Genomic DNA, 26,304 nt, shown 5'->3' with positions numbered 1-26,304 from the left:
CTTAAGCCAAAATGCAGCATGATGCTTGTGATGTGTCTGTCTATATGTCAGAGGCTCTTCTGCTCTCGTTTCAACAGGAAACCACATTGCAACTACAGGAAATTGCTGCTCTGCTGCTAAGAAATGTGGCCCATTTGAGAACATCTTATTCTGATGTGGCTTGGAAAAAAAATACAATTTCAATGACAATTTTATTTAGAGAATTTATTTCCCAGAACACCACTGTCTCAGTTAAATAAAAGAGGAATAACTCGTCTGGACTGGTTTATTTTTGTGTCCGGTTCAGATTGTACTTTCATCTTTGTGCTGCTTTAATTTCTGTTTCCAGGAGATGCTTTGAATTGGCTCCTCCTCTTCTTCCCCGTGTGAAACACTATTGCAAAGGTGTGGTTCGGTGGGAGTGGCTTCAGTTTCTCTCTAGAAACATCAAAAAGGGGAAGAGATTCATTGTGAACAGAAACCAACACTTTTAAATCATTTTAAAATTAAGATAAATGAAGGGCGTAATTAATTGTGCGAATAATCTTGTGGAAGTGGTTTACCTGAAATCTTTTAAATGTTAAGAACTTGTTTTTATTCGACGCCTTTTGTGATTTACAAATATTTGTCTTTTATCATCATAAGGATAAATAAATAAACAAATTCATTTAAAATAAACCTTTAATCACTACTTGTTTGCCATTAATAGCTTTATGTTAAACATTCCCTGGTTCTTATCAACAAAAATGTAAATAACGCTGGGTTGGTTCTTTCAATGCAAAAAAATGTAAATATCAAAACACGGAATTAAAAAAGGACCTGGTCGAATAAGAATGACAAACTCGCTTTTTTCTCCCGCGCACTACCCACACGCGACCAATCTGACACTTTGTTGGATTTTGAAACTTTCCCGCCACATAACCTTCCTCTGAGTCGATTCTTTGAATCGGCTCTTGTTTGGACACAACTCGCATTGAACGTTAACTTTAACCAATAAATGAAAACAAAGCAGCGGAAATACAATATTATTCTGTGGCTTCAATTCAAAACACTTTCCGACTTCCGACTTCATTATTAGCAACACTCTCGTTGATATACTTTGTCTCTATTTGTTTATTTATTTATTTATCTTGTGTTTTCTGTTTTCAGAGTAAATCAAGTGAAAATAATTATTAATGCATAACTTATTGTTTTCACAACTAGTTCCCTCGATTATTTTTATGTTAAAAGAGGCATTATTGAGAAAATAAATTCTATATATTAATTGCTAATTCGTAGGGGAGGATGCTGACGCTGCAACTCTAATGATGCTCCCTAGTGCTCTGCATTGGTCATTATGACATCCACACACAAAAGAGCGGTGTTTCTAATTATAAGATATTTATATTCGGTTACAAGCGTTATGTCTCCCTTTTTAGCAATAGTACAAAAGAGTAGTATTGCTCGCACTATATGATGAATTAACCAATAGGAATGCTCCAACCTTTTTACGCAAACTTTCACTGCAAGTTTTCAAGTTAAGCCGTGGTGTCACGTCCCATTAAGTGCACTATTTAGGGAGTAGGAATCGACTCTTTTTCTGAGAAGAGTCAATGAGAAGTGAGGCACGCAGATCCAAAGAGCTCTTCTGTGATTGGTTGCCGCTCTTGTACATGAAGGGGGTTCTGGCGCGGTTTTGAAGTCATTCGCGCTTGATTTCTGGATTCAACTCGAGGGCATCGGCCCACTGACACACATTTAGTATTTCTACACAGAAAATACTTCTGTCACTTTAGTGTTTCTTGTATTGTGTTGGCACTTTCCTACTCTGTACATCAACATGCACGTCATCAAGCGGGGTGAGTTGTTTCCCTATCTTTTTTTTATTTGTTTTTTTAGCTGAATATTTATTATCTGATCTGAAGGTTCTTGTGAAAGGTTGTTGAATTATCTGTATTCTAACGAATGTGAGCTTAACACAGTGTAAAATCAGATTATTGACCTCTCAGCACTGTGTTAGCGTAGTTTAGCTTAGACCAATATTCCATTTCACTTTAAACAGTGCCACAGATTCATTCTGGCGCTTAAAGCAGAGACAGGTTTTTATGACTGGTATCTTCCCAAATTAACTTAGGTAAAAGAGTAAAAATGTCATGGACTTAACTATCTGAAATGCTCAGTAAAAGATGCTAATGTTACCAAGCGCCAAACTCGTTTCAAAATAAAAGTTCTCTGCTTTTTGCAGCTTAGAAAAATCTTGTGTAATATTTCGCATTAATAACAGAAACTTACATTTCATGGAACGGCACTGGACCTCTTCCAGTGAAAGATCCTGCCTTTGTATCTACTTGCTGTTGTCTCTTTGTTATAAGACTTGTTGGCGCCAAACCTCTTAAGTTGAAGTTAGCTAATGCAGTAAAGAGTAACACGGGTTGCCAGACAGATTCAAACCTCTCACACACCTTTTAAGCCCACAACTACATACTTTTGTTTCTTTTTTTTAACGTGTTTTTGTTTTTCTATTTGACAGTAAACAGTATTGTTGTATCTGTCTGTGGTTATACGGAGTCTGTGCCTCCTTATAACAACCCACTTCATAAAAACTGGGTCAGAGAGACATTAACATGTGCATAATAAGGTGTATAAGACGACAAATATTGCTTTTTAGATCTAGACATAATACTGCATGATAAATACTAATTCCATTCTTTATTTTATGCACCAGTAAAGTTTCCTTGTTTGTGCTGTATAATATAGCCAGCATATCTCAATACATTTTACTAAACAGTACAAATACAACTACATTTTCAGTGCACTAATGAATATATAGACTCAATGTTATTTTAACAGCTGCTATCAGTAACTATTTCACAAAGATTCTTATACAGCTCATTGCAATATGCTATTAAGACATATTATTTATCTTTTTCAGATGGACGCCAGGAGCGTGTGATGTTTGACAAAATTACCTCACGTATCCAAAAGCTCTGCTATGGACTCAACAGTGACTTTGTTGATCCTGTAAGTGTAAATCATTTATGTTTCTCTGAGAAGTGCATTCTTTGTTCTGATATTGACAATGTGTGCGGTTCAAAGTGAGGGTGTCAGTCATTTGAATTTATTAATTGAATCATTTATGAAGTAAATCTCAACTGGTCACAGCTGTAGGCTTTCTCATATTTTACCCTTAAATGTGGGGTTTGCTTAGTCAACATAGTTTAAAAACAAGAGTGCAGAAAAAGAATATCAGGCTGTTAATCACACTCAGTAATTCACAGTGCCACAAATTAGCATTGTGTTTGTTTGATGAAATGACTCTTAAAATCACCCATTTTAACTCACTGAAATACTGATGAACCCAAGTGACATTTGTTTACTCATATTTATGGTTGCACTAAGAAGAAATTTACAGACACAGGGTTACTGCCTCTGTTAGATTCTGCAGTTACAGTATGTATGAAAAGTTGGTCATCTAAAGATTGAATTAAAATGTAATGAGCAGAAAAGTGGCCCATTTTGGATGCTGGCATTTACAGTGGTTACACAGGCCAGTTTGACCGTTTTTAATAAACAGCAATATAAATGCATGTTCAAGAGAAGCATGTGTATTTATACTTTTACAGTGTTTTATTGGTTATGTTTAACAATAAAAGGTTTTTTATTATTATTTTTTTTCTCCCCCCACTCCCCTCTTGCTCGTGTCCCATAATGTTTTTTACTCGGGGAATGGCCTTCTCTGATGAAGGCTCTCTGGTATTGCCTGCACTTATGGTAGATGAATGATTCAAAAAGACGATGTTTGAAAAATGATGATAAAACGTAAACCTGTTAACTGTTAATGCATTATTAACACATTCATTTTGACAGCCCTAGTTAAAATCATTGATTGGACACCATTTCATCTTTTTGTGTTTTAAAAGTTCAGGTGCTACTCTGACATTTGTACTGCTGTGTTCACAGACTCAGATCACCATGAAGGTGATTCAAGGGCTGTATAATGGTGTGTCTACTGTAGAACTGGACACACTTGCTGCTGAGACCGCTGCCACCCTCACAACCAAATACCCCGACTATGCCATCCTCGCAGCTCGCATTGCTGTCTCCAACCTGCACAAGGAGACCAAGAAGGTCTTCAGTGGTGAGTCATGTAGTAATTGTGTATGAGCTACTGATAATCATGTTTCTGTACTTAACATGCAACAAATACTTGGAGGGCTTTTGTGATGCTCATGAAGATTTTTCTCATCTTTTATGCAGATGTTATGGAGGACCTGTACAATTATGTCAATCCCTTGAATGGACGGCCATCACCAATGATCTCTAAGGAGACCTATGACCTAATCTTGGCCAATAAAGATGTAAGAAGGCTGATTCCTTTCCTTCTATTTTTGTGCATGTGTGTATTTTTTCTTCTAAATTTCTACCTGTTCTATTCACAGCGCCTCAATTCCGCCATCATCTATGACAGGGATTTCTCTTACAACTTTTTTGGCTTCAAGGTGCGTTGAGTGTGATTGTGGTCTTTGATTTACTCTATGATGTATTTTGCTCCTAATCAAACATTAATTAATCAGTCATTTTAAGAATTAGAACACCACTGATAACTACATTTTTTTTATTTATTTTTTTAAATATCTTCCAGACTTTGGAGCGGTCATATTTGCTTAAGATCAATGGAAAAAGTATGTGATTATTTATATATTTATTTCTAATGTAATATTTGAATACATCTTTTTTGGTAAGCAACAAGAATTATTAATTTTTCCTTTCTGTGTGCAGTTGCAGAGCGTCCTCAGCACATGCTGATGAGAGTAGCAGTTGGAATCCATAAAGAGGATATTACTGCTGCTATTGAGACCTACAACCTGTTATCTGAGAAATGGTTCACTCACGCTTCTCCTACACTCTTCAATGCAGGCACCAATAGGCCTCAGCTCTCCAGGTACACACCAGAACAGGAGACTCAGTGACTGTCCCAAAACCTAGTGTGCTGTTTAAGTAGGCACTGAGTAGATAGACAGCTGTTTAAGTAGGCAGCATTCTACTCAAATAATCTATCGTCATAAAGCAGATTATCAAGACGCTCTAGTTGTGGAGCCTTTGCCTCACAGTATGTTCCCACCCATCGTGTTCGGAGTTTTGTAATCTTTTTTTAATGCCTTATTAATATTTGCTCTGGAAAAAGAACAAAATATACAGGAGTTGTGCTTCTGTTGCATCATTGGGATGTTGCTTTAAAATTTTGCTAGATTAAGGTACCTCAGTCGGCAACTCATTTACAGTATCTAAAAATCAGTCTGTGTTAAGAACATGCGCATTATGACGTAAAATGCTCTCTATGCCGACAGCCCACTAGGTATTGGGATATACCCATTGTTGCATTACAGAGCTCGAACATTAGATGGCAGTTTGACATAAACAAATATAAGTGCCACGGCGTCATAAGGTGATTAGTTTCTCTTTTGAATAACCAATTCATGTCTCTGTTTGCAGCTGTTTCTTGCTTTCTATGCGGGATGACAGCATTGACGGTATTTATGACACATTGAAGCAGTGTGCCCTGATCTCAAAATCTGCGGGAGGCATTGGTGTGGCAGTGAGCTGCATTAGAGCTACAGGCAGCTACATTGCAGGAGTAAGTCAACTGTCCCACAAAACCCACAACTACAAATCAATTTATTCCTTAATATATAGTTTAATGATAAATGTATTTATTATATATTTATTTCATTCCCAGACAAATGGAAATTCAAATGGATTGGTTCCTATGCTCCGCGTTTACAACAACACAGCCCGCTATGTAGACCAGGGAGGTAACAAGGTGGGGTTACTGCATTCATTCACAATAGGTTTTGTTTGCAGTGTCCTTTTGTAAAGAGATATAGTAGCATAGGTTTAACTGAGAAATGGACACAAGCATTCTCCATCTGTCTTTTCTTAGAGGCCAGGTGCCTTTGCCATGTACCTGGAGCCCTGGCACTTTGACGTCTTTGACTTCCTGGAGCTGAAAAAGAACACTGGTAAAGAAGAGCAGAGGGCAAGGGACCTGTTTTATGCTCTGTGGATCCCTGACCTCTTCATGAAGAGAGTAGAGACTAATGCTGTGAGTGCAATGCAGAAACAACTTTAGTATTGTATATTTATAGAAGACTGGATGCCTAGGTGTTCACATTTCAGATTAGTGCTTGGTGGGCAATGCTATATTCATTACTTGTGGTAAATATATTAAGAGCATTAATGTTGTACATGTAACTTTTTCTTTCAGTAATGAATATTTATTAGTGCTTTTGTTTGTTTCTTGTCAGGATTGGTCTCTTATGTGCCCAAATGATTGTCCTGGTCTGGATGATTGCTGGGGTGAAGAATTTGAGAAACTTTACACCAAGTAAGAAACTACACCATTTCACAATTATGGGTCACTCTTAGGGTTAATTATTTAGGTTCATTATGTATTTAAAGGGGGATGTTTCAGAACTTTATGTTAAAAATTGAAACGCCTGAAGTGCTGCTTTTTGTTTAGTGAACAAGTGTCTTTTGCAGGTATGAGCAGGATGGGAAGGCAAAACGTGTAGTGAAGGCTCAGCAGTTGTGGTATGCCATTATTGAGTCTCAGACAGAGACTGGAACACCCTACATGCTCTACAAAGATGCTTGCAATAGGAAAAGCAACCAGCAGAATCTAGGAACCATTAAATGCAGTAATCTGTGCACAGAGATTGTTGAGTACACCAGCAAAGATGAGGTGAGATTTTTCTAAAATGGGGTTAACATAATATTAAATGTAAGGCAATAACGTTTAAATGGCTTAGATTTGCTTATTTTACCTCCTCCACTCTCTCTCCAAGGATTCTTGAGTATGTGTTTATTTTTAATCTTTTTGCAGGTGGCTGTGTGCAATCTAGCATCCCTCGCTCTTAACATGTATGTCACGCCTGAAAGAAAGTTTGATTTCCAAAAGTTGGCATCCGTCACAAAGGTCATTGTTAGGAACTTGAACAAAATAATTGACATCAACTATTACCCAATTGTTGAGGTGAGGTGGCTGTTTGTGTTTTAATTAATATCTGTTACTTTGATCAGGTTTGTTATTGTAGACTTGTTCTAATGCATCTTTTTTTTTTTTTTTTTAAGGCTGAGAGGTCCAACAAGCGCCACAGGCCCATTGGTATTGGAGTTCAGGGTCTGGCTGATGCCTTTATCCTCATGCGCTTCCCTTTCGAGAGTGAACAAGCTCAACTACTGAACACGCAGATCTTTGAAACAATCTACTATGCTGCATTGGAGTCCAGCTGTGAGCTGGCTGCTGAGCATGGCCCTTATGAGACCTATGCTGGATCTCCTGTTAGCAAGGGTGTAAGTGTCCTATCTACAGTCTCACACATTTTTATTATCATTCCTTTATTAAGTTTAATACTTTTGTACAACAAGCTGGAGAAAAAACATGCCTGGGGAGGGGGGTGGGGCCACTAAACAACTAAAAGACATTTGTTATTTCCGCTAGGTACTGTTTTTATTAGTAATTTGAGCAGAGGGCTTATGTTGACAGTATTTTAGTCTGCTTTTTTCAATTGTTTTAAGATTTTATAATTATCTTGTCAGATCCTTCAGTATGACATGTGGGACAAGACACCCACTGACCTGTGGGACTGGAAGGCACTAAAAGAGAAGATTGCAAAGTAAGTAAACTAGATGGGGGGTTTATTTTACTTATTTATAAAAAGACCAGAAATGTGATTTGTGTTTTATTTGTTTTCAGGCATGGGGTACGTAACAGTCTGCTTCTGGCACCTATGCCCACTGCCTCCACAGCTCAGATTCTGGGCAACAATGAGTCCATTGAGCCCTACACCAGCAATATCTACACACGAAGAGTGCTCTCTGGAGAGTTTCAGGTAAAACAAGACACACTGGTATTTATTAATTTTCCTTCGCGTGCAATGTTGTGGTGTTTTTTGTAGTAATATTTTATTGGTAATGCTTCTATTAGATTGTGAATCCCCACTTGCTGAAAGATCTCACAGAACGAGGCCTCTGGAATGAAGACATGAAGAATCAGCTGATTGCTCACAATGGCTCAATCCAGGTTTGTATACTAGAAAGAAATGTGGCAATAGCAAGATTGTGAAGTGTTGTGTAGTAGCTGTTTAACGTTCCCGTTTGACTTTATTTGGCAGAGTATCCCCAAAATCCCAGATGACCTCAAGGAGTTGTACAAGACAGTATGGGAAATTTCTCAGAAGATTGTCCTTAAGATGGCTGCAGATAGAGGAGCTTTCATTGACCAGAGCCAGTCCCTTAATATACACATTGCTGAGCCTAACTATGGAAAGCTCACCAGCATGCACTTTTATGGATGGAAGCAGGTGAGCAGACATTTAGTGGATCAGTACAGCTTTGGATTAATAGAGAGAGATGATTTTTGGAGTGTAGGTGGACTAGGCATGTGGCTTAACTTGTTCAACTCTTTCTAGGGGCTTAAGACTGGTATGTATTACCTGAGGACAAAGCCAGCTGCCAACCCCATCCAGTTCACCCTCAACAAGGAGAAGCTTAAAGAGACACAGATGGCTAAGAGCCCTGAAGATGAGGTGAAGGAGCGGAACAAAGCTGCTATGGTGTGTTCTCTGGAGAATCGCGATGAATGCCTAATGTGTGGCTCTTAATTACTTCCCTTCCTCTTCTTTATCCCAGTGCATCTTCAGTCAGGATCAACAGGTTTTCTGCACTCAGTGTTTTGGTATTGCTATATCAGCTAATCAAACATAAATTCATACAGCTATGTTAACAGCACTTCTGCAGCTTTGAGGCATTTGAGTGTTCTATGAATTATAACAAAAATACATAAAATTACATTTATATTTTCTTATGTTTTGTTATGGATGTTAATCTTGCTTTATGTGCTGTACATATGCTTTCCTTATCTGGTATCATATTTATTTCAGTGGGTTGTGTTGCCTAATATTTCTGTACAGATTTTCCACCTCATATTGGAATGGTTGCATTTTAATTTACTAAAGGCTGGATGCATTTTATTTGCCTGCAGAATTTGAAGAATATCTACACTGTCAAAATAATCAGTGTTATTTTTACATGATAAAACAATAAATTGTACAAACCCTTTTTTAATGTAATTTAGAGTCTTATGTGCATTTTATTTTTAAATAAATGAGTTATGAGAGAGATTTCTAAAGAAACATTTTTACCCAATTCACTGGTGACAATATCAAGTGGCACTATCATGCACCAGTGTCTCTTCTATATAGCTCCAGGGCACTGGGGTTGTGGGTTGAAATGCTGCCTTGGGTCACTGAGGAATTCAGTGTGATGCGTATCCAAAAAAAATTGACGATGGGCTATGTATAGTGAAAATCAGTGGCGTTTCATTCTAGATTGCTGAGCAGAGCTACAAGACATGCCACGCAAAGTGTGTGTTAAAGAGAGGAGTAAAATGGTGACTCATTGAGCCTTATTCTGTGATCATAGTGTCATTACACTACTACAGCTTAATTATTCTAGAAATCAGGAATTAACTGATCATATATGTACTTTTTGAAATAGGTTATATAGTATATTATAAACTTCACCTACCCTTCTAGTCATGTTAGGATAATCGAGATGAGCAGTTAAAAAGCATGTTCTGTATATACATGTAATATGTAGTAAGGTATTTGTGATTTCAATTGGTGATAAAAGTACAGGTGTGGTGTTTTCACTAAGGGCAGGTGGAAGTGAAGCCTCAGGTAATGATCTAATGAATAACCAGGGGAGTACTGTGAAATGTTCCAGCTGTATGTTCGATACACAGGTGTCGAACAAGCTGTGACCTGTACACACACCACAGGGACAGTTTTGGCTCTCACTTTGTAACCGTTTCACAATTTAACTCATAATTTTATTTTAAGATGACACAGGAAAAAAGGTAAATTTGCATCAAGGTTTATTCCTAAAGCAAATGTGCAAGGATCAAACTGTTACTGTACATTGTTTATTTGATGAATCTCAACGTTTATTTGCCTGACAGCTGAGTCTACATTGCCTGTCGAAGGTTTACAGGGTCACTTTATAAACGTGGTTATGAATTGTCAGTGAGTTTGCAATACATTAATGTATTGAAGAGGAATTAAGTTTAATTTCAATCATGTACAATATGTAATCAATTATCTACTACAAAACAGACTATACGTAACAGTTTTACTGTTTGTAAATTTAAAACAAAATGATGCTATTTGAGAGGATTTGATGCCACCCATATCACAGATTGGCTGTTCTTCCACCACAATTCTGCTGCTTCACAGTCCAATGCTGATACCCTTTTGGGGTTTTGCTTGGCGTTGAGCATGGTGGCATTAAGCTCTTGTTTAACTGCTCCATTTTTTAATTTCATGCATTTCTGTGAATATTATACACACTTCCTTTGCACAACAGAATGCTTGTGCCCATACTGTGGACGCCATAAAGAAAATTAATTAATTCATTTTGAGTTAATAATAGCTTGGTGTATGCCCTTATGCTCTTCTTTGCCTCTTCCCAAACTATATTTTTTCAGTATCAGACAAAAACTGATAACTTCACAGAAGATAAAACATGTTTATCTTTCAACTGAAGTTAATGTAGAAATGTATTATTCCTTTAAAATTTTGTATTCAGCTTTTTATTTATTTTTTTGGACAATGACAATATGCACATTTAATACACATTCATATCGAGTGGGTTTAAGAATAGAATAGTTTAGGATAAAGCTAGTACCCTGTGGAGATTATTAAGGGCTGCTATCTGAGAGATCTAGTTCCTGGGAGCCGAAGCCAGTGTCATGAGAACCGCTGCTGCCGGTGGGAGAAATTGCATTCTTCCCTTTTAAACCTGAACTCTCTTCTGCACTGTTTTTCTCTTCTATTTGCTTTGCCATAAAACTTACAATCCCAGTTCTCTTCTCAATCACCACGTTCACTTCTGTCACGTCATTGTCATACTCAGAGATTCCTTCATTAGCTCTGCCCTCCTCCATTTTATTCATGTCATCTGTCTCACCCTCTCCATCCCCACTGTCTGTCTTGTCCTCAGTGGAATTCTTCATATCTACCACTGTCTGGTCATCACTGGCTTCTTTACTAACCTCAACTTCTTCATCACTTGCTCCTCTTTCTTCAGCCCTTGCTTCACTCTCAGTTTGCCCAACTGTTTGTTTTTCTGTTTCCTCTTGCACATTTTTCGGCTGCTCACTCTTGGGCTCCAGATCAGATTCTCGTTGGTGTACATTGACCAGCAGTGGTGTGCTTCTGCTCTCTGAGGGTCCACTGCTGTTAAAGCCTCGGAAGTTGTTTTTGGCCCCTTTAATATACCTCCCCAGCACAGAAGAGGTGCTCCTCTCTGAAGGATCCAGTCTGGCTTCCTCTATGTCCATCAGGGTCTGATGAATTTGCTTCATCTCACCATGCAACTGTCCCACCACTTTGCTCAGTCCTGTCAACCGATTTCCAATATCTGAAAAAAAGTTTGTGTTATTTATTATGTATTTTGTTTAAAATTCTTAAAATTTCACAAAAGGGTGGAGGGCCTCACCAAATAGCAGTAGATAGCTGCTATGGGTGAAACAAAATGTTAAATATATATGAAGCTATATGCTTGTTAGCTTAATTTTGAATAATATTTTATCAGAAATAAAGCACCTAATGGAACTAGCTTCTACCTCACTCACTTGTTGTAACTGTAACTGAGTTATTAGTCAGTTGTAAGCATGATAGTCCAGCATGTCTAGACACCCATAAACAAAGCTTTTTACCACATAAAACCTGCATGAGCACAAAGGAAATAAGACACTGAAAAAAAAAAAAGGGTAAGATCAGATGTGCTTTATTTGTCATACCTTTGCGTTTTGTTTCCTCAAACTCCCTCCTTGCTGATTCAATATAGCGCTGCACCAGTGCACGAATAACCTGCTGTTTGTAAGTCATTTTCTCATCCTTTTCATTATCAACTTTCAGTGGCCCACTCGGCTGCATGAGACACACAAGAATGGAATTTGAATAATCGAGTTTTCAAAAAGAGCATGGTCTGAAAATCAAACTCACCATAGATGCAATGGGTGGATAGTCTGGGGTTGAATCAAATTTACAACAACAGCACAGTTTTCGGAAAATACCTCTGCAAATAAAAATAAAAATCGTTGGTTATTTCTGGGATTGTATTGTATTTACATTAGGCAAGACAACACTGGCCTTTTATATTTATTAATTAACTTTTTTTTTGTCCACCTGGCAAATTCAGGACACCAAATATTTAAACCAACTACAAATGTAAAATGTGTCTTGAATCTGATTAAAAAAGTCTTTCTTTTTTTTTCTCTCAGAATAATGGGTTTTGGGCTGTGTCTGATCAAGACACTGGTCAGTGAGAATTTGCCTTCTCACCATGTTCAGGTGTTTATTCACAACTGTGTTGTTACTATAAATATGACAAATGTGGTCAAGTCTGACAGTGGTTCTGGTCACATTGGTAACTTGCATACTCATAGTCTAAAATTCAGAATTAAACAGTTACAATTTTGCCTGCAATATAAACAAAGTATAAGCAGGAGAGCCTACCGCAGGAGGTAGAAAAGAGCCTTTGGTGAGGGAACAATGTTAAAAGGGACAGGCATAGTGAGACCCTCTCTAAAGTAGCTGAGATAGAGCTTAGAACGAGCAAATTTCCACTCCACATCAGCATCATCCTAAGGGTAAATATACAATGTTTGTTTTGTTAATTTATGGGAACGTCCATAGTTTACTTTTTAAAAGGCATAAACCCATTCATTAAGCTTACCTCAATCTTCTGATAGGAGTTTGTGATCATAGCAATAAACATGTTTAACAGCACAATGACAATCAGAAGAGTGAAGATTCCATACAAGACCCTGCCCACTAACTCAGCCACTACATACTGGGGCATATCCACATCGTCCTTGCTTACAACACCAAACATCGTCCAGAACAGGAACTGGATCGTCTCATTAAACCTGGAAAAAATGTATGGGTTCAAATTATAATATTTGGTACAAATTCTACAAAGACAACAATGATATAATGTGTGCAGGACTAAAGCCATTTTGTGAGATAATTCAGTAAAATATCAGACCTTCCCAGCTTAGGAGAGTTGACATAAGGAACATAGATATTGTTTATTCCACAGAGAAAGGCTGTTCCTATGATCATTAAAATAAACAGGAACCTAGAAAGAGAATCACAGTCAAAAAACTCAGAACTCACCACTATTTCAGGCATGTTTGAGAAAAAAAAAAATCAATGGCAGATGCATACATATAATTAACTAATTGGCTCATTATTATTAAAGAGTATTACAAGTTCTCCTTTTTCATTTTTTCAAACAAAAAACCCATTCTCTTCCCCTATTTCTGTTTAAATACAAGACTACACAACATGATGTCTAGCATATTTCAAACATGCCTTGTCTCACTGAATGCATGAACATCAGTCAGTTCTCTGCTTTATTCCCCAACAGTCAAGACTGTATAGGATCCTTTTCTACCTGATCATGTCATCAATCATCTTCCCCATAGAGATCTGCAGGGTTCCCAGAGACTCTTGTGCAGGCAAGATGTAGGCAAGACGAGTGAAACTGAGCATGCTGGTCACGGCAAAAAGCACTTCAGCTATCAGTTGAGGATCTTCTTGCCGCCAATCCTCACGCACTGCACATTAAAAAAAAAAAGTGATTCCCACAAAAAGGAGGTTAGTCAAGATAGTTCTTAAACCCCCATAACACAGTCATGTCCTTTTTGGGTGTTAACTGGACCCACTTTGGGTATTAGAGTGAGTTTAGAGAGCCCCTAACTGGCTGCAGGTTTACACTTAAGTCAAGCAGGAGCAAAAAAAAACATTGTTTTAATACCAATTGTCTTCAACATATAAAAATCCCAAGAAGCACATTAATATAAGAACTGGAAGTGACACATGACTATCAGCTCCTAATTAAACTCTCTCTGTCAGGATCTCCTTTAGAAAAACCTGCAGTGGCAGCTGAATTGTCAGAATTGCTAAATGGTAGAAAGGTGTTACTGAGGAATGTACTAGTCATAAAATCTCTCATTTTTTTGGACAAGAAAACTTGCCACATTATGGCAAGTGAATGAATGTTTTCCCAAGTTGGATTAATGTAAACATGACTTCCAGAATCCACTTGTGTTTGCTTTAAATTGAAAGTGCACATATTTCTCAAATGTGTCCTGTATGTCTGCACTGAATGAAAAATATTTAAAATGTTGCCTTCTGTGTGCCATAGAAGAATAATTTTGTTCTATAAACTGTGAGTGTGGAATACTTCTAAATTGCTAAAAAAAAGAAGCTTTACATTCATTTTTGACCCTTTGTAGTACCTTTATGTTTAAGTGTGTGTATTAGTCAGGAGATTTGTTGCATGAGGAGTTTTGTTTCCTGTGGAGGTTGGTTCATGCAAACAGGACAGTTTAACGTGAATTTATTGTGAAGTTACGTTTTTTATTTAAATTCAAATTTAAAAAAAAAGACATGTAATCCAAAAGTAACTAAAAAGAATATTATTATATTAATTTTATATAGTAATCATTTGGATTATGTTACAATATTTAAACTGGTAATCAGTAATCTGTAACAGAATCCATTTTAAAAAGTGATCCTCCCAACCCTGATCATGACTGTAGGCCACTTCTGGATTAGGATTCTTACCTAAATGCTAATTGGTGTAATAGGTTGTTCCTGTCTCAGCACATAACAGTCTACTTTGTAGAAGGCAGCATTTTTAACCACAACCAGGTTCTTAATTTTTTTATGGACAGATTGTTTCCTTACCAGTCTGTGTGAAGTAAAAACACTCATCTTTTGTTTCAGGCGACAGACACAGGAAGTGGCCTTTGAGCATGGTGACCACTCGCAGAGTAAACGAGGCCAGGTACATACTGAGCACTATCATATCCAAACAGTTCCACAAGTCCAAGAAGTAGTTCCGCAGCCCCTCAATCCATACCTCCTTACATTCAAACCAGAAGAAGCCTAAAGGAAATGATACATTGAGTATAACAGGCATGCATATTCTATATGTACAAAACTTTGTAGTCACCACTTATGAATTCACATTTACATTAATTTATCTTTAAAATGCACATACTACGGCTATTCAGTTGTGCATGTACAGCTTTTTAATCTCCATGGAGAAATATATTGTCAAATGCAACACTCTGAAGCAGATGCACATGAGCATAAGTTCAGAATGCTCAATACAAGCACTGGATGTACAGATATGGCTGTCAAGCACTGGGCTGTGCAGCAGTGGAAATAACGGGGCTTTATTTAATATCTTTGGAGTAGCATTTTTGATTCAAACTTGGTCATCCAACAACTTTAACAGACATCTCTATGGTTCTTGTAGCTAAATTCCATCATATCCATAAAAAAAACAGTATCAGTTCTAATGCCTTTCTAGAATAACAGAGACTGTTTCTGCAGAAAAAAGAGCAAAGTACCAATAAAACCCCTTGATTTCAGAAGAATTATTGTATGCGCAGGTGTCAATCAGCTTTTGGAGCATATAGTATATATGCACTGCTGAAAGTAATTATGTTCTTGTATTATCATTAAAAAAGTCACCTGGCATGAGGTGATGGAGAAATGTGCTTACCAGCAACCCACACCATATGGAAAGAGCTGTGCAGGATGTTCTGTTGCCTGGATGCAAATAAATCCCGGTACATCTCCATGGTGATGGATTCTCCTAACAGTGTGATGAGGAACCACAAATAGGAAGCCGAGTGGAGGAGGAACTTAATCACTGGAATCTTTAAAATCTTCCCCATCTAAGATGATAATTTAATATGAAATACATTTTGTGTTTTGGTTATGATCACAATTTTTCACTTCTTCTGTTGTTAATCAGAGACACTGGTGAACCTTTTATTATGGCATCGTAAATGCATGCTCAGTGCCACCTGTTCCATGTGATCTTAATGTGCTGCATCACCAACCACCACAACAGCACCTCTACAGTGCCTTTCCCCAACTAGTTCATGTTCTCCTTATCCACAACCACTGCCCAGACCTTTCAGCTGTTTCTGATAACTCCTTCACAGCTGCCCTTAATTTCCAACTCCTAATGCCGAACTGCACAAGGAAGGATGTGGCAGACTTGGCTACAAACCCCCTAACACCTATCTCCCCCGATCTAACATGTGCCTGCCACCCAGGTTCCCTCACCTCAGTTGCCAAGGCCTCAGAATATGACTCTATATATTATTTGATCACTTAAATTTTAACTAAATAAATCTGTCTACAGTCTCTTTATATAGTCTCTAATATATAATAAAGCCTCTCAAAATGTGAATCAATTTCTTACTAAAAGGGACTAAATCCAGATGATTGTTAGGTGAGCTGAAATTGTTTACAAACCTTTGACTTTGGTGCAATCCAGTAAATGATGCAGAGGAAGGGCATGGTCAGGAAAATTCCCACAGACACAAAGAGCTTCCAGGCTATGCGGCTGCCCCTCCAGCCTGGCAGGTTTCCACACCAGATAGAGGATAGAACTTGCTGGCAGATTGGGTGGGCTACAAACTGAAGATATAGAAGTTTATACCAGTTAAACTCTCTACATACAAAAATTTGAATGAAAAAATCAGTGGCTTTTACACAAACCTGTGGCACTTGAGTGCACTTTATTGTTAAGGAAAATGGAAGGCTGTATGAGTTCCTGAATTCATGTAAAAATTAGTAGGTCCTGCTTTTACAAATTGCAGTATGGATAATATAATTAGTAACAACCTTTGGACCCAGCTGGGTAGCACTTTGCTACAGGCCGTCATTGATAAAGCTACATAACACCTACATAAACCTTTTATGCCATAACATACCCTATATGAACATAAAACATCAAACCTTATTCCAATAAGTGTTAGTTGTTAAAAAGCTTATTTAGTGAAAGGAACACTAGGTAGTATTTTTTTTTTAAATGGCAGTTTCTTAATCATTGTGAGGCTTCAACATCCTTTAATTAGACAGTGCTGCAAAAGTGAATTAATCTCTGCAACTGTAGTGGGAGCCCAGGCACAAAAGTACTAGATCTCACCTAGTCATCCTTTGAATTCATATTAAAAAATAACAATATATGATACATGTTGGAAGATTGTACAGGTATTTATGTGTATATGTAAGCTGCTATGAAAGGCTAAAGCCATGTAGCTTTATGAATGATTACCTACAGCCACTGCTTATAAGGATAATTGATTAAAACACAAAAAGTCACTTAAAAACACAAACAAGGAAGGGACAATATGATAATTGTAATAACTGTAAAACCTGCCTGTTTCTGGTTGTAGTTGACAGCAAGTCGTAATCGTGCCAGGTTTGGAATGCCTTCCTCGAAAGCCTGTTTATCTAACTCATCTTCAGTGTCCTCATCGTAGACTCCATAGTTGTTCAGAATAGTGGTGACCTCACTCTGATTCCGGCACATTCCCAGCAACTCCACAGCAAATTCTTGACAGAGCTCCTCAAGTGCCAGGTACTGAGGCTACAAGAGTTCATTGATCACATTATAAAGTAAGACAGCACAAATCATTTACATCTGTAACATACCCAAAAGGTACTAAGGAAACTTACAATTCTATTTATACCTTAACCACAATTTAGATTTCATGAAGTTGTTGGCTGACCTTGAACTCAGGCTCCTTCTTGGAAAGTCTGCGGAGGTCACGGCTGAGGTGGAAGGCACTAAGCATGGCATCCTCCGCCGTGATGGACAGGTAGGCTCGGCTGGCTAGGCCACGGTAGGTGTTAATGCGAGACAGTGAGAACTTGAGCAAGTCATATTGCCGTCCATTGCGGCACTCTAGACAAGCACAGGAGACCTTGTGTGGCCATGGGATGACGTGGCCCTTTTGTGTGAGCATGTTCACAATGTCGTACAGATCCTTCTGACAGGCCAAGGTCAAAGGGGTCACCCCAGGAGCAAAATGGGAGTCATCAATAGAGTGGTCAAAGATGGCTTGGGAGAAAGAGTGGACATCCATTTTGTTTCCTTTTTCTTGGTCCAGTCTGTCAAGGAGTCGCTTCACAATGCGAGGTTGGTTGGTATCCACCGCCACCAGCAAAGCTTCATGGATTTGTCGGAAATCAAACTTCACACCCTGCAGCAGAGCCCCCATGGTGTCCTCGTTACCAAATCTGATGGACAGGTTCAGAGCTTCTCTCCACTGCCTGTCTTCAGACTCATCCAACTGACGGATGATGCCGTCACCCGTTTTTAGCAACCCACTGATCATGGCCATGTTCCCCTCTTGGATCGCAGTGATCAGTTCTGGAGGGAAACGCATCTTCTTGTTCACTATCTCCCTCCATTGCTCTGCCTGAAAAGAAAAAGAAACAGTGGTGTTAAAGCCAAGCCAAAGTACCAAAATACAGTGTCATCAAGATGGTGTGGGGGATGTATATAATTTTCCCACAAATCATTGACCAACAAACCATGGATCAACTATCAAGGACTCACCCAATCTCACAATTCAGATCTGAAGCCAGATACTCTTTAATTTCTAACTGCCCCCAACGTGACACTAAACAACTCAACATGCTTGAAGGAGGATGCTAGTATTCTGAGTGATGGGGAGAGAACAGTGTATAAAATGCAAAATAACAGAGCCTTGGTATGTATGAATTTTATGATATCTATTGTTCTGCATCTTTGACAAAATACAGCCTTAATGTATAATGGTACTAATGTCATGCTTTGGTATTTTGTATTATTTTGAATTTTCTTATAAGGTATATTTATAAAAAAAAAAAAAAAACAGGGCGAGGTCAATTGTGCTGTCTTGGAGTTGCAACCTCAGATGACTTGGGTATTACAGAAGGTCTACTTCATGATCTCCCTATAAAATGGCTAACACTATGCATATGGCACTCCTCATGAGCCCTGTCAATATTTTAAATATTTTACAACCTTAGCTTTTAACATTTTCATAAAAAATATACGCAATACATTGCATAAAGTACCATATTTCTAAAGTCAAAACACAGGGGATTTTTTTATTACATCACTTCCCATGCACCCTTGTCTTTTTGACTAAATGTTCATTAGTAATTGTAATAATAATCTTGCCATTAACTTTAATCGGAAAAAACATAACTTTAGCATAAGTTAATAAATAAATAAACAAATAAATAAAAACAAGACCATGTTTGATTAGCACTATGGCTTCTCTCCCAGTATACACACGGTAATAAACTATGTATGGGCTGACAATAATTCAATTTGAACAGTACCATGTTTATTTCAAATCAAATTATTATAAGTATTTGCTGATCACTTACAATATGAATTAATTGTGTTATTCATATATTTTAACTCAACAGCCACTAAGTTTTGAACACACATCAATGCAGAAAATGCAATAGTTTATACTGATTTAGGCAATATATAAAAAGTAACATTTCAGCATGAACACTCAGTTTTTAATTCACTATTTGACCACACATCTTACCGTCAGGTTTTCCATCATGATGAATACTCTGAAATTTTCTGGAGAGCTTTTTTCATAAATCAGTAATTCCACGTGCAAAATTCGACACTGAGCTTCTGAGAATTCAAACGCAAGCTGAGGTATAATCAAGCATCCTTATACGCCTCTAAAGCTGAACAGAATGTTTGTGAAATTGAGTGCTTCTGGATGACTGCAGCGGCTGGCAGCAACTGATGAGTTAACTGTGGATTAACATGCCTGAATGAGTAAATTCACCTTCATTTACCTCACGAACCAAATAGCAGCTCGCAATCCCCACCGGTCAAAGCCAATTAAAACAGACAATGTGTTTCACAAGTCGTTACCTCATTAAGGTGCTTACATCTCCCATTCTCTCTTCTTCCAAATATTTTCTTTCTTAAACTTTCACTGCATTTCCATCTCAGTAGAATCTGTTGCCAGATTGTTAAAACAGTTTTGATGAACAAACTAATATAAATATTTACAAATTAATAAGATCTGGTTTCGTTAATTTACACTTAAAGTTAAAAATGTTTTCCTTTACACTTTTGGAAATATCAGGTTTTTTTTTCTGAGAAATCAAATAAATTTTTTTACGGCAAACAATAAGACATGAAAGCATTTACACTTTTTCTAACAATGAATGATTTATTGAATGAATACATATACCAAGAAATAGTACAAGAAATCACTATAAATATTCATAACACTGGGAGACCTTTGGCTGTTAATATACAGGTAATTCCTCAAACAGCCATCACATATTCAGGACAATATTTATCATAGCATAAGAAGTTAGCTGCACCTTTGCTGTAGTATCTAATTTTCTGGGAATGATTTAGAATATATTTTTTCAACAATGCTGTAAGAACTAGGTTGCACCCATTAATGTAGTCTGCTGGATGATTAGCTGTGGATCAAAATTCATCCAAGAAAACATAGTTCTAGCTGAGACCTGGCACTGGGCGTGGGCAATGGCTTAGGCTCACGTGAGGCTTCTTTAGAAAATCCCATGTGTTTCTCTAGAGTGTATACAAGCCAAGCATGCACAAGTGTGTCTGTATTCACAATGGATGCGAATTAAATGATTATACAAAATGTTTACAGGTGATCAAATACATTTGAAAATACAGTTTGGTTATTCACCCATGATACAAAAAATTGCAACTGGAAAGAACATCAGCTTTTCCCAAAGGTTTGAGAGACACCATACAAAATATTTAATCTGATTTCATCTCCTATACAAATGTAAGCCTCCTGAAATAATGTCCTTTGTCAGTTCAGAGACTCAGTCCACCCACACAGTATCACCACAGGTGCTGGCATGCTGCTCAATGCAATCTGGAGGAAACATTAAGGAGCACAATGGACATGACACCATAAGCTCATCTCTGATACTAAAAGGAGAAAGAGAGTTCCTGATGTCCATCTCCCTGTCATCTGAGAACCCAAATGAATCAGAATCCAGGCAGGAGGAAGCATGAAAAGGCAGGTAGTGAGGGCTAAATGACACTGCATGGCACAGAGGCACAGGAAAAGAGTGGACAAAAGAAAGTTAGAAATACAGTAAAAAGGTAATTTTTTAAAAACTCATTTAAAAGAAATGAATGCCTGCACACCTACCTCCACATATTGGGCATACCGACTCAGGAGGCTTTGGACTCTCTGCAATGTTTTGTGTAGGTGCTAGTGTATGAGTTTTGACAGGGCTGTGTTTGAAACTTTTGTTCGTCTCTGTACCAGGTCTGGCTGCTGCACTCTTTTGACCAAATTTGGTTAACGACTTCTCTGCAGCATTGGATTTCTTTGGTGTAGACACTAAATTTGCCTGCTCCTGCCTGAAGCACAAAGCAGAATGTATTGTTAATGATTTGCAATGCTCCAACAATGTATCACAAATAAACATATTTCCCCCTTTCTGGTGGCTGCATATGGATATCATGAGGGCATTGTGTATGAAGCCTTTCCTAGTCAATCTTTATTTAATTTGTGGTCACTGACGTATATAGTATGGAATTTCATTTTGAAGCAGTGCATGGGTTTTTGGTCATTTAAATAAAATTTATGTTATTCAAGGCTAAAACCAACAGGGTTCTATTTTACATGAGCAAGAGCCACATAAATACCTCGTCTTTGACCTTCTTCGACATTTGTGAGGATTACTGCCTTCATGTCCAGGAGGTGCCTCTGAAAATATGATTTGTTTTGGTCAGTCTAAGATTTTTTTTCCCCCCTAAACCCACTGACACTGCATGACCAGTACTGGGCTTACCCAGTTGTGTGTTCTGGATCTTAGCTTCTCTGTGCTTAGGACTACAACTGGGGGGGTCCAAATGTAGAGAACGTTTCCTGGACTGAACCACTGTCACCATTCGCTCTGCTCTGCTCAAACTCCCATGATTCCTTTGGTCTTCTCCAGCACAGCCTCCTCTGAGAGCGAGAGACAAGAATGACATCCTTGATATAAAATTCATTCATTCATTCATTTTCTGCAAGCAGGCCTGTAAATATAGCCATATCTTGTAGTGGGTATATTGTCCCAGAAATAACTGCAAATAATGATTTACTGTCATTTTAACAGATTATGCCACTGATGTAATGATAATATAATAGTATAATAATGAAATAATAAAGAAAAATATTAAATGCTTTGGAAGGACAATCAAGCTTTATTCTATTCTATGCAATTATATCCCCTTAAAGGGCATTAAACTGTTATTAAGAATATTTAAACATTGGAATTTGAAGATTTTAATATGCTACATTTAATAAAATTGAATTATACACCACTGTTTTTAGATAAATCCAGATAGTGAGTCCAGAATAGAGAGACCACAAGAAAAAAGATGACAACACAGAGTGAGGGGCTAAAATATTGGTGATCTTGATTCTTACATAAACAATGAACAATATGTAGTTCAGCATAAACTATTTAGGAAATGTCCATATGTTGTACGATAAGTCGATAAATGAGTTATTGTTCCAAGCCTAACTGTAACCACTCTTTCAGGGTTGCAGTTGGTCCTGAACACACAAAATCACAAGGCATCACACACTCATGCAGTCACTCACACCTAAGGACACATTTGCAAAGCCAATCCACATACCAGTGTGTGTTTTAGAACTGTGGGAATAAACAGGAGCAACCAAACTCCTCACAGAGTATGACCCGAGGAATGGATTAAACTCTCAACCCCAGATCCCTGTATCTGTGTGACAGCAACACCACCTGTTGTGCCACACTGCTTATTGCTGCCCATGAATATAATACAGCATTCAAATTAGCAATATCCCAGTCCTATATTTCTGACTTATTTATTACTCACCCTTTCTGCTGGCCAAAGAATGTGTGCTGTATTGCAGGGCTGGAGAGCCAATCTCTCACAGATTGTATTTTAATTGGTGTGCCCTGTTAAAACATTCAAAAGATCTCCAAGTTATAACCTTGAACACAGTCACCAGGATCAGTTTGCCAAATCACAGTAGCACCCATAAAAATAAACTGTGAATGCTGAATTTAATCATGTAATTATGATCATATTCCACAAGTTTATTATTTTGTATCAGCAATCAGATTCAACAAATGATTCAAAGGTCTCCTTTGTAGACAAAAACAAAAGAGTATTAATGTGATTTCTCACCTGGTTTTCAGAGTCCTTCTCTTGAGCAGAAATCTCCTCAGTGTTTTCTACAGCAGTGCGGAGGCGCAGGAAAGACAAGCCAAACTGAGAGTGCTTGTTGAAAGGTTGAGTGCAGGTGACCATCAACCTGTCCCAGCTTTCCTCAGCAGCCTGAGGCAGGAAATCAGCTGACAACAGACAGATGACATAACTGTTCCACCTTCTGCATTTGGCCTAAATAGACTAAGTGTGGCTTTGAAGCCTGATTTTTCTGATACTACTGAGTAAGTTGGTGAAATATTACATCTGAAGCATATAAGACAGAGGAGTATACCTCTACCCTATAAATGTATTTGATTATGATTCTCTATGAAAATAATAATGAAATCTCATATTTGATTATTTAGGTGTAATGCAGAATTATATTAATCATTTTAAAAGGTTATAAAATGAAACAATTAGGTTTGTATATACCTAAGAACAGTTGAAAAATCCATTCAATTGTAATAGTAGGTAAAATTATTTAGCAGAGAGGTGTAGCCAAGTATAGACCTATCTAAAACAGAGCTGTATGTTCCCAGTGTTTCATCACTGACCTACTGCTCTGAACTCTGCCACAAAAACAAACTATTGGATGCAGAACTGAAGGATGGACAGCTATGTCTGGCTGCCGATTGGCTTAATAAATGTGATGATTTTGTTTTGCAGTATTGAAACTTTAAAATATGGAATAAAATGCTTCCCATATCAGTTCACAACGACCTTTAGAGTCCAAATACAGGATGGTTGGCAATCTTAATCACGTCCCCTCACACTCCAGCTCTGAATCCTAATCACAGGAACGTGTAGTTGTTTGGAACACTCAGAAAGAAGAGTGCTCTGGCTTACTAGGTGGGCCATGACTCCATGACTATGCTCCTGGATGTAGCTAGTGTTTGAGTATTCACCATTTTTGAACATGCGCACACCCTGCCCTCCTTTGCCCTGTCGTGAATCAGTGGGACTCATCAGGGTTGCTGTGGGTAGCAGTGTGACATAAGAATGGTCTGATGGCCACGAAGAGCGCCCCACATCCACCTGTATGAACGCAGAGCCAAAGTTACCTTAAAAAGGGCAAAACCAGAAAATATCAGTTACTGGAAATGTCTCTCAAATCTCAATTGTCCCGCTTTCATTGGTTTCATATGTGAAGACTTAATGAGAGTGTGGTAATATATCTACACTTATTAAATCTACAACTATAGATATATAGTTCTATAAATATAAAATTATATTGTTCTACTTAAAGTGTATCGGTTGTTTATGTGTTGTGATATAAACAGTCAATTAGAGTGTTCTGAAGTAAAATGCAATTCTTGAAACATATGTAGTCAAACTTGCACACAGTGGAGCTGACAGGAGACATCTAATATATTTAATGTTTTTAAAAGCTCCTTCACAATCAGCTATTACATTACATGGTGGGAGGTATGTTGCCTTGCATCTATAGACAAATGTGCTAGTTTCTTAATTTAGGCACAACTACAGTACTGTGTAAAAGGCTTATTCACCTCAGAAAAGTATCATTAAAAACTTTGGGGAGCAGTTGGAGTTTAGATGTCTTGCCCAGAGGCCCTTAGCCATGAATGTTAAAGAAGAGACTGCATTGTTTTATTCCTGCCACCTAATTTCCTGTTGGTCAAGGGGAATGCACCAAAGACTTACTAGTCTCAACACTGCTTTTCTAACATTCAGTCTGTTACAATGAACAGAAATATAGTTATATTCAGAACCATGAGACTCTCACCAACATCGATGAAACCGATATATGAAGTTCTTTCCAGCTGAAACTCAGCTTTCAAGACTCCACAACACTGCTGTTTACCACACAGCCACGGCCGCCCCGTGTTATCACAAATATTCTGCACGGGATTCTTAGGGTCCTGCAAAGACAGTTTAATAAACTGGTGAATATTTAAACCAGTCCATTTATAGCTTCTGTTATAATAGTGATTTTTGCAGTATGAAATACATGCTGCCTTCTAGAAGTGTCTGAAATAAGGTTGAATCTTAACAGGCAGCACCACAAAAATAAATAAATAAATAAATATAAAATAAAATAATAATAATAAATGTATTACTAGTGGTAAAGTAAGGGCATTGTAGCAATGAAGTTTTGAACAGAGTGACATTTTTTAAATTTTTTACAACAAAGTGTATTTGTACATTTATTAATTCACTTGTAATAACTTCTAGAAATGAACATTCAAACTGTCAAAAGGCTCCTACCTTTAATGTGGTGTCTACCTTTCATTTTTTAATAAAGCACGACCATACAACTTGAGATCACTGCTTAATACTGAATAATTAAAATTACATAATTACATAAAACTTTTGCCTCAACAGATGTGGACTCCACATATGCATTTGTTGCCTTCATATAAGCCCACAAATTCCACCATGTCACCTTAAATGCTGTGCTATTGTAAACTGTATTTATCTTATCTTTTTAGCTGCCACACAGGAAAATGCAGATGAAAGAGTCTAACTAAAGAGTCTTATGATAATTAGCTAGCTAGTGCTTTTAACTGGAGAAAATATCACTAATTCATTATCCTAATTCCGACTAAACCCACTTATCATGTCAAACTCACGCCCTCTGAAACAGTATCCATGAAGGTGGATCAGAGGTGCACTGGAAAGTAAGATGTATTTCTTCCAACAGTCAATAACAACATCACCAATTCCTACAGATATAAACGCAGAGTTGAATGGGTTTTTACCTGAGACGTGAAGGAGACAACGTGTTTAAGCTTAATAGGAGCCATACTGATGATTTCTCGCTGAACCAACGCAAGACCAGTGTACTTTTATGAAACTGTAATAAATAATAAATATAGAGTATTAATAAACATAAACCCTGTGTCGTTTCGTATCCGCTGCATTTTTCCCGCCTGTACTATCAGCTGACCGTCTCTAGGTAACAGTGCCCTCCTTATCCGGTTACTTCCGCCCTCTAGCGACTCCGAGACAAAACAACACAACAAACAATGAGACGCCCTGAACACATAATCCCTCAGATTAAAATTCTTTTAGCATTCTGTCTGTGAACCCACACGGATAAAATAAGACAACAACGAAAAGCTAGTTTGGAGAGGTGGAGCCATTGAGAACCACCACCCAGACTAAATAAACTATGGGGTGCATCACAAACATAGACATTAAGCTGCCTGACCTCTACAATTATTG

At 37.7% G+C, this 26,304-nt stretch overlaps 3 protein-coding genes across 5 annotated transcripts; 1 reads left to right on the top strand and 2 right to left on the bottom strand.

Annotated features, from left to right (window-relative positions):
* The first annotated feature begins 1,579 nt into the window (after positions 1-1,579).
* Positions 1,580-9,100, top strand: rrm1 (ribonucleotide reductase M1 polypeptide). The gene is made up of 19 exons (XM_066645485.1): positions 1,580-1,817; positions 2,891-2,979; positions 3,919-4,096; positions 4,216-4,316; positions 4,398-4,457; positions 4,601-4,640; positions 4,738-4,900; positions 5,452-5,593; positions 5,696-5,779; positions 5,900-6,061; positions 6,264-6,343; positions 6,499-6,700; positions 6,842-6,991; positions 7,090-7,311; positions 7,558-7,634; positions 7,715-7,850; positions 7,946-8,041; positions 8,133-8,321; positions 8,430-9,100. The coding sequence occupies exons 1-19, from the start codon at positions 1,799-1,801 to the stop codon at positions 8,619-8,621; spliced, it is 2,382 nt and encodes a 793-aa protein (XP_066501582.1). The 5' UTR covers positions 1,580-1,798; the 3' UTR covers positions 8,622-9,100.
* A 1,617-nt stretch (positions 9,101-10,717) lies between these two features.
* On the bottom strand, positions 10,718-19,471 carry trpc2b (transient receptor potential cation channel subfamily C member 2b). Its single transcript, XM_066645265.1, has 13 exons — positions 19,457-19,471; positions 17,633-18,325; positions 17,281-17,490; positions 16,371-16,535; positions 15,607-15,781; positions 14,781-14,981; positions 13,483-13,645; positions 13,072-13,164; positions 12,760-12,952; positions 12,540-12,667; positions 12,027-12,099; positions 11,822-11,951; positions 10,718-11,439 (listed from the first exon to the last, which is right to left on the bottom strand). Exons 1-13 carry the CDS (start codon positions 19,469-19,471, stop codon positions 10,718-10,720), a joined length of 2,961 nt encoding a protein of 986 aa, XP_066501362.1.
* Positions 19,472-20,171: 700 nt separating this feature from the next.
* On the bottom strand, positions 20,172-25,975 carry xndc1 (xrcc1 N-terminal domain containing 1). 3 transcript variants are annotated; one of them, XM_066646129.1, is made up of 9 exons: positions 25,839-25,975; positions 24,863-24,998; positions 24,024-24,179; positions 23,098-23,264; positions 22,783-22,865; positions 21,729-21,886; positions 21,583-21,643; positions 21,080-21,294; positions 20,172-20,968 (listed from the first exon to the last, which is right to left on the bottom strand). In XM_066646129.1, the coding sequence occupies exons 1-9, from the start codon at positions 25,881-25,883 to the stop codon at positions 20,745-20,747; spliced, it is 1,245 nt and encodes a 414-aa protein (XP_066502226.1). In that variant the 5' UTR covers positions 25,884-25,975; the 3' UTR covers positions 20,172-20,744. The 3 variants fall into 3 exon arrangements, with proteins under 3 accessions (XP_066502226.1, XP_066502227.1, XP_066502229.1); XM_066646130.1 differs by lacking the exon at positions 25,839-25,975 and adding an exon at positions 25,710-25,778; XM_066646132.1 differs by lacking the exon at positions 25,839-25,975 and having other exon boundaries at positions 24,024-24,153; positions 24,863-24,934.
* Between the last annotated feature and the right edge of the window lie 329 nt (positions 25,976-26,304).

The sequence above is a fragment of the Hoplias malabaricus genome, chromosome 15 (genome assembly GCF_029633855.1).
Source record: "Hoplias malabaricus isolate fHopMal1 chromosome 15, fHopMal1.hap1, whole genome shotgun sequence".
Lineage (NCBI taxonomy): Eukaryota > Metazoa > Chordata > Actinopteri > Characiformes > Erythrinidae > Hoplias > Hoplias malabaricus.
This window is presented reverse-complemented; position numbering and strand designations above follow the sequence as displayed.

Bases quoted from the DNA above. Each gene is read 5' to 3' on its own strand.
- trpc2b (XM_066645265.1), bottom strand. The intron at 13,646-14,780 runs GTAAGGAAACAA...TTTAATGTGCAG, and splicing joins TTTTTACTTCACACAGACTG to TGCGTGAGGATTGGCGGCAA. The intron at 13,165-13,482 runs GTAGAAAAGGAT...TTCTCTTTCTAG, and splicing joins ATGATTGATGACATGATCAG to GTTCCTGTTTATTTTAATGA.
- rrm1 (XM_066645485.1), top strand. The intron at 4,901-5,451 runs GTACACACCAGA...CTCTGTTTGCAG, and splicing joins AATAGGCCTCAGCTCTCCAG to CTGTTTCTTGCTTTCTATGC. The intron at 8,042-8,132 runs GTTTGTATACTA...TTTATTTGGCAG, and splicing joins CTCACAATGGCTCAATCCAG to AGTATCCCCAAAATCCCAGA.
- xndc1 (XM_066646129.1), bottom strand. From the start codon at position 25,883: ATGGCTCCTATTAAGCTTAAACACGTTGTCTCCTTCACGTCTCAG. The intron at 24,180-24,862 runs GTGAGAGTCTCA...GCCCTTTTTAAG, and splicing joins TATCGGTTTCATCGATGTTG to GTAACTTTGGCTCTGCGTTC. The intron at 21,644-21,728 runs GTAAGCCCAGTA...TCATATTTTCAG, and splicing joins GATCCAGAACACACAACTGG to AGGCACCTCCTGGACATGAA.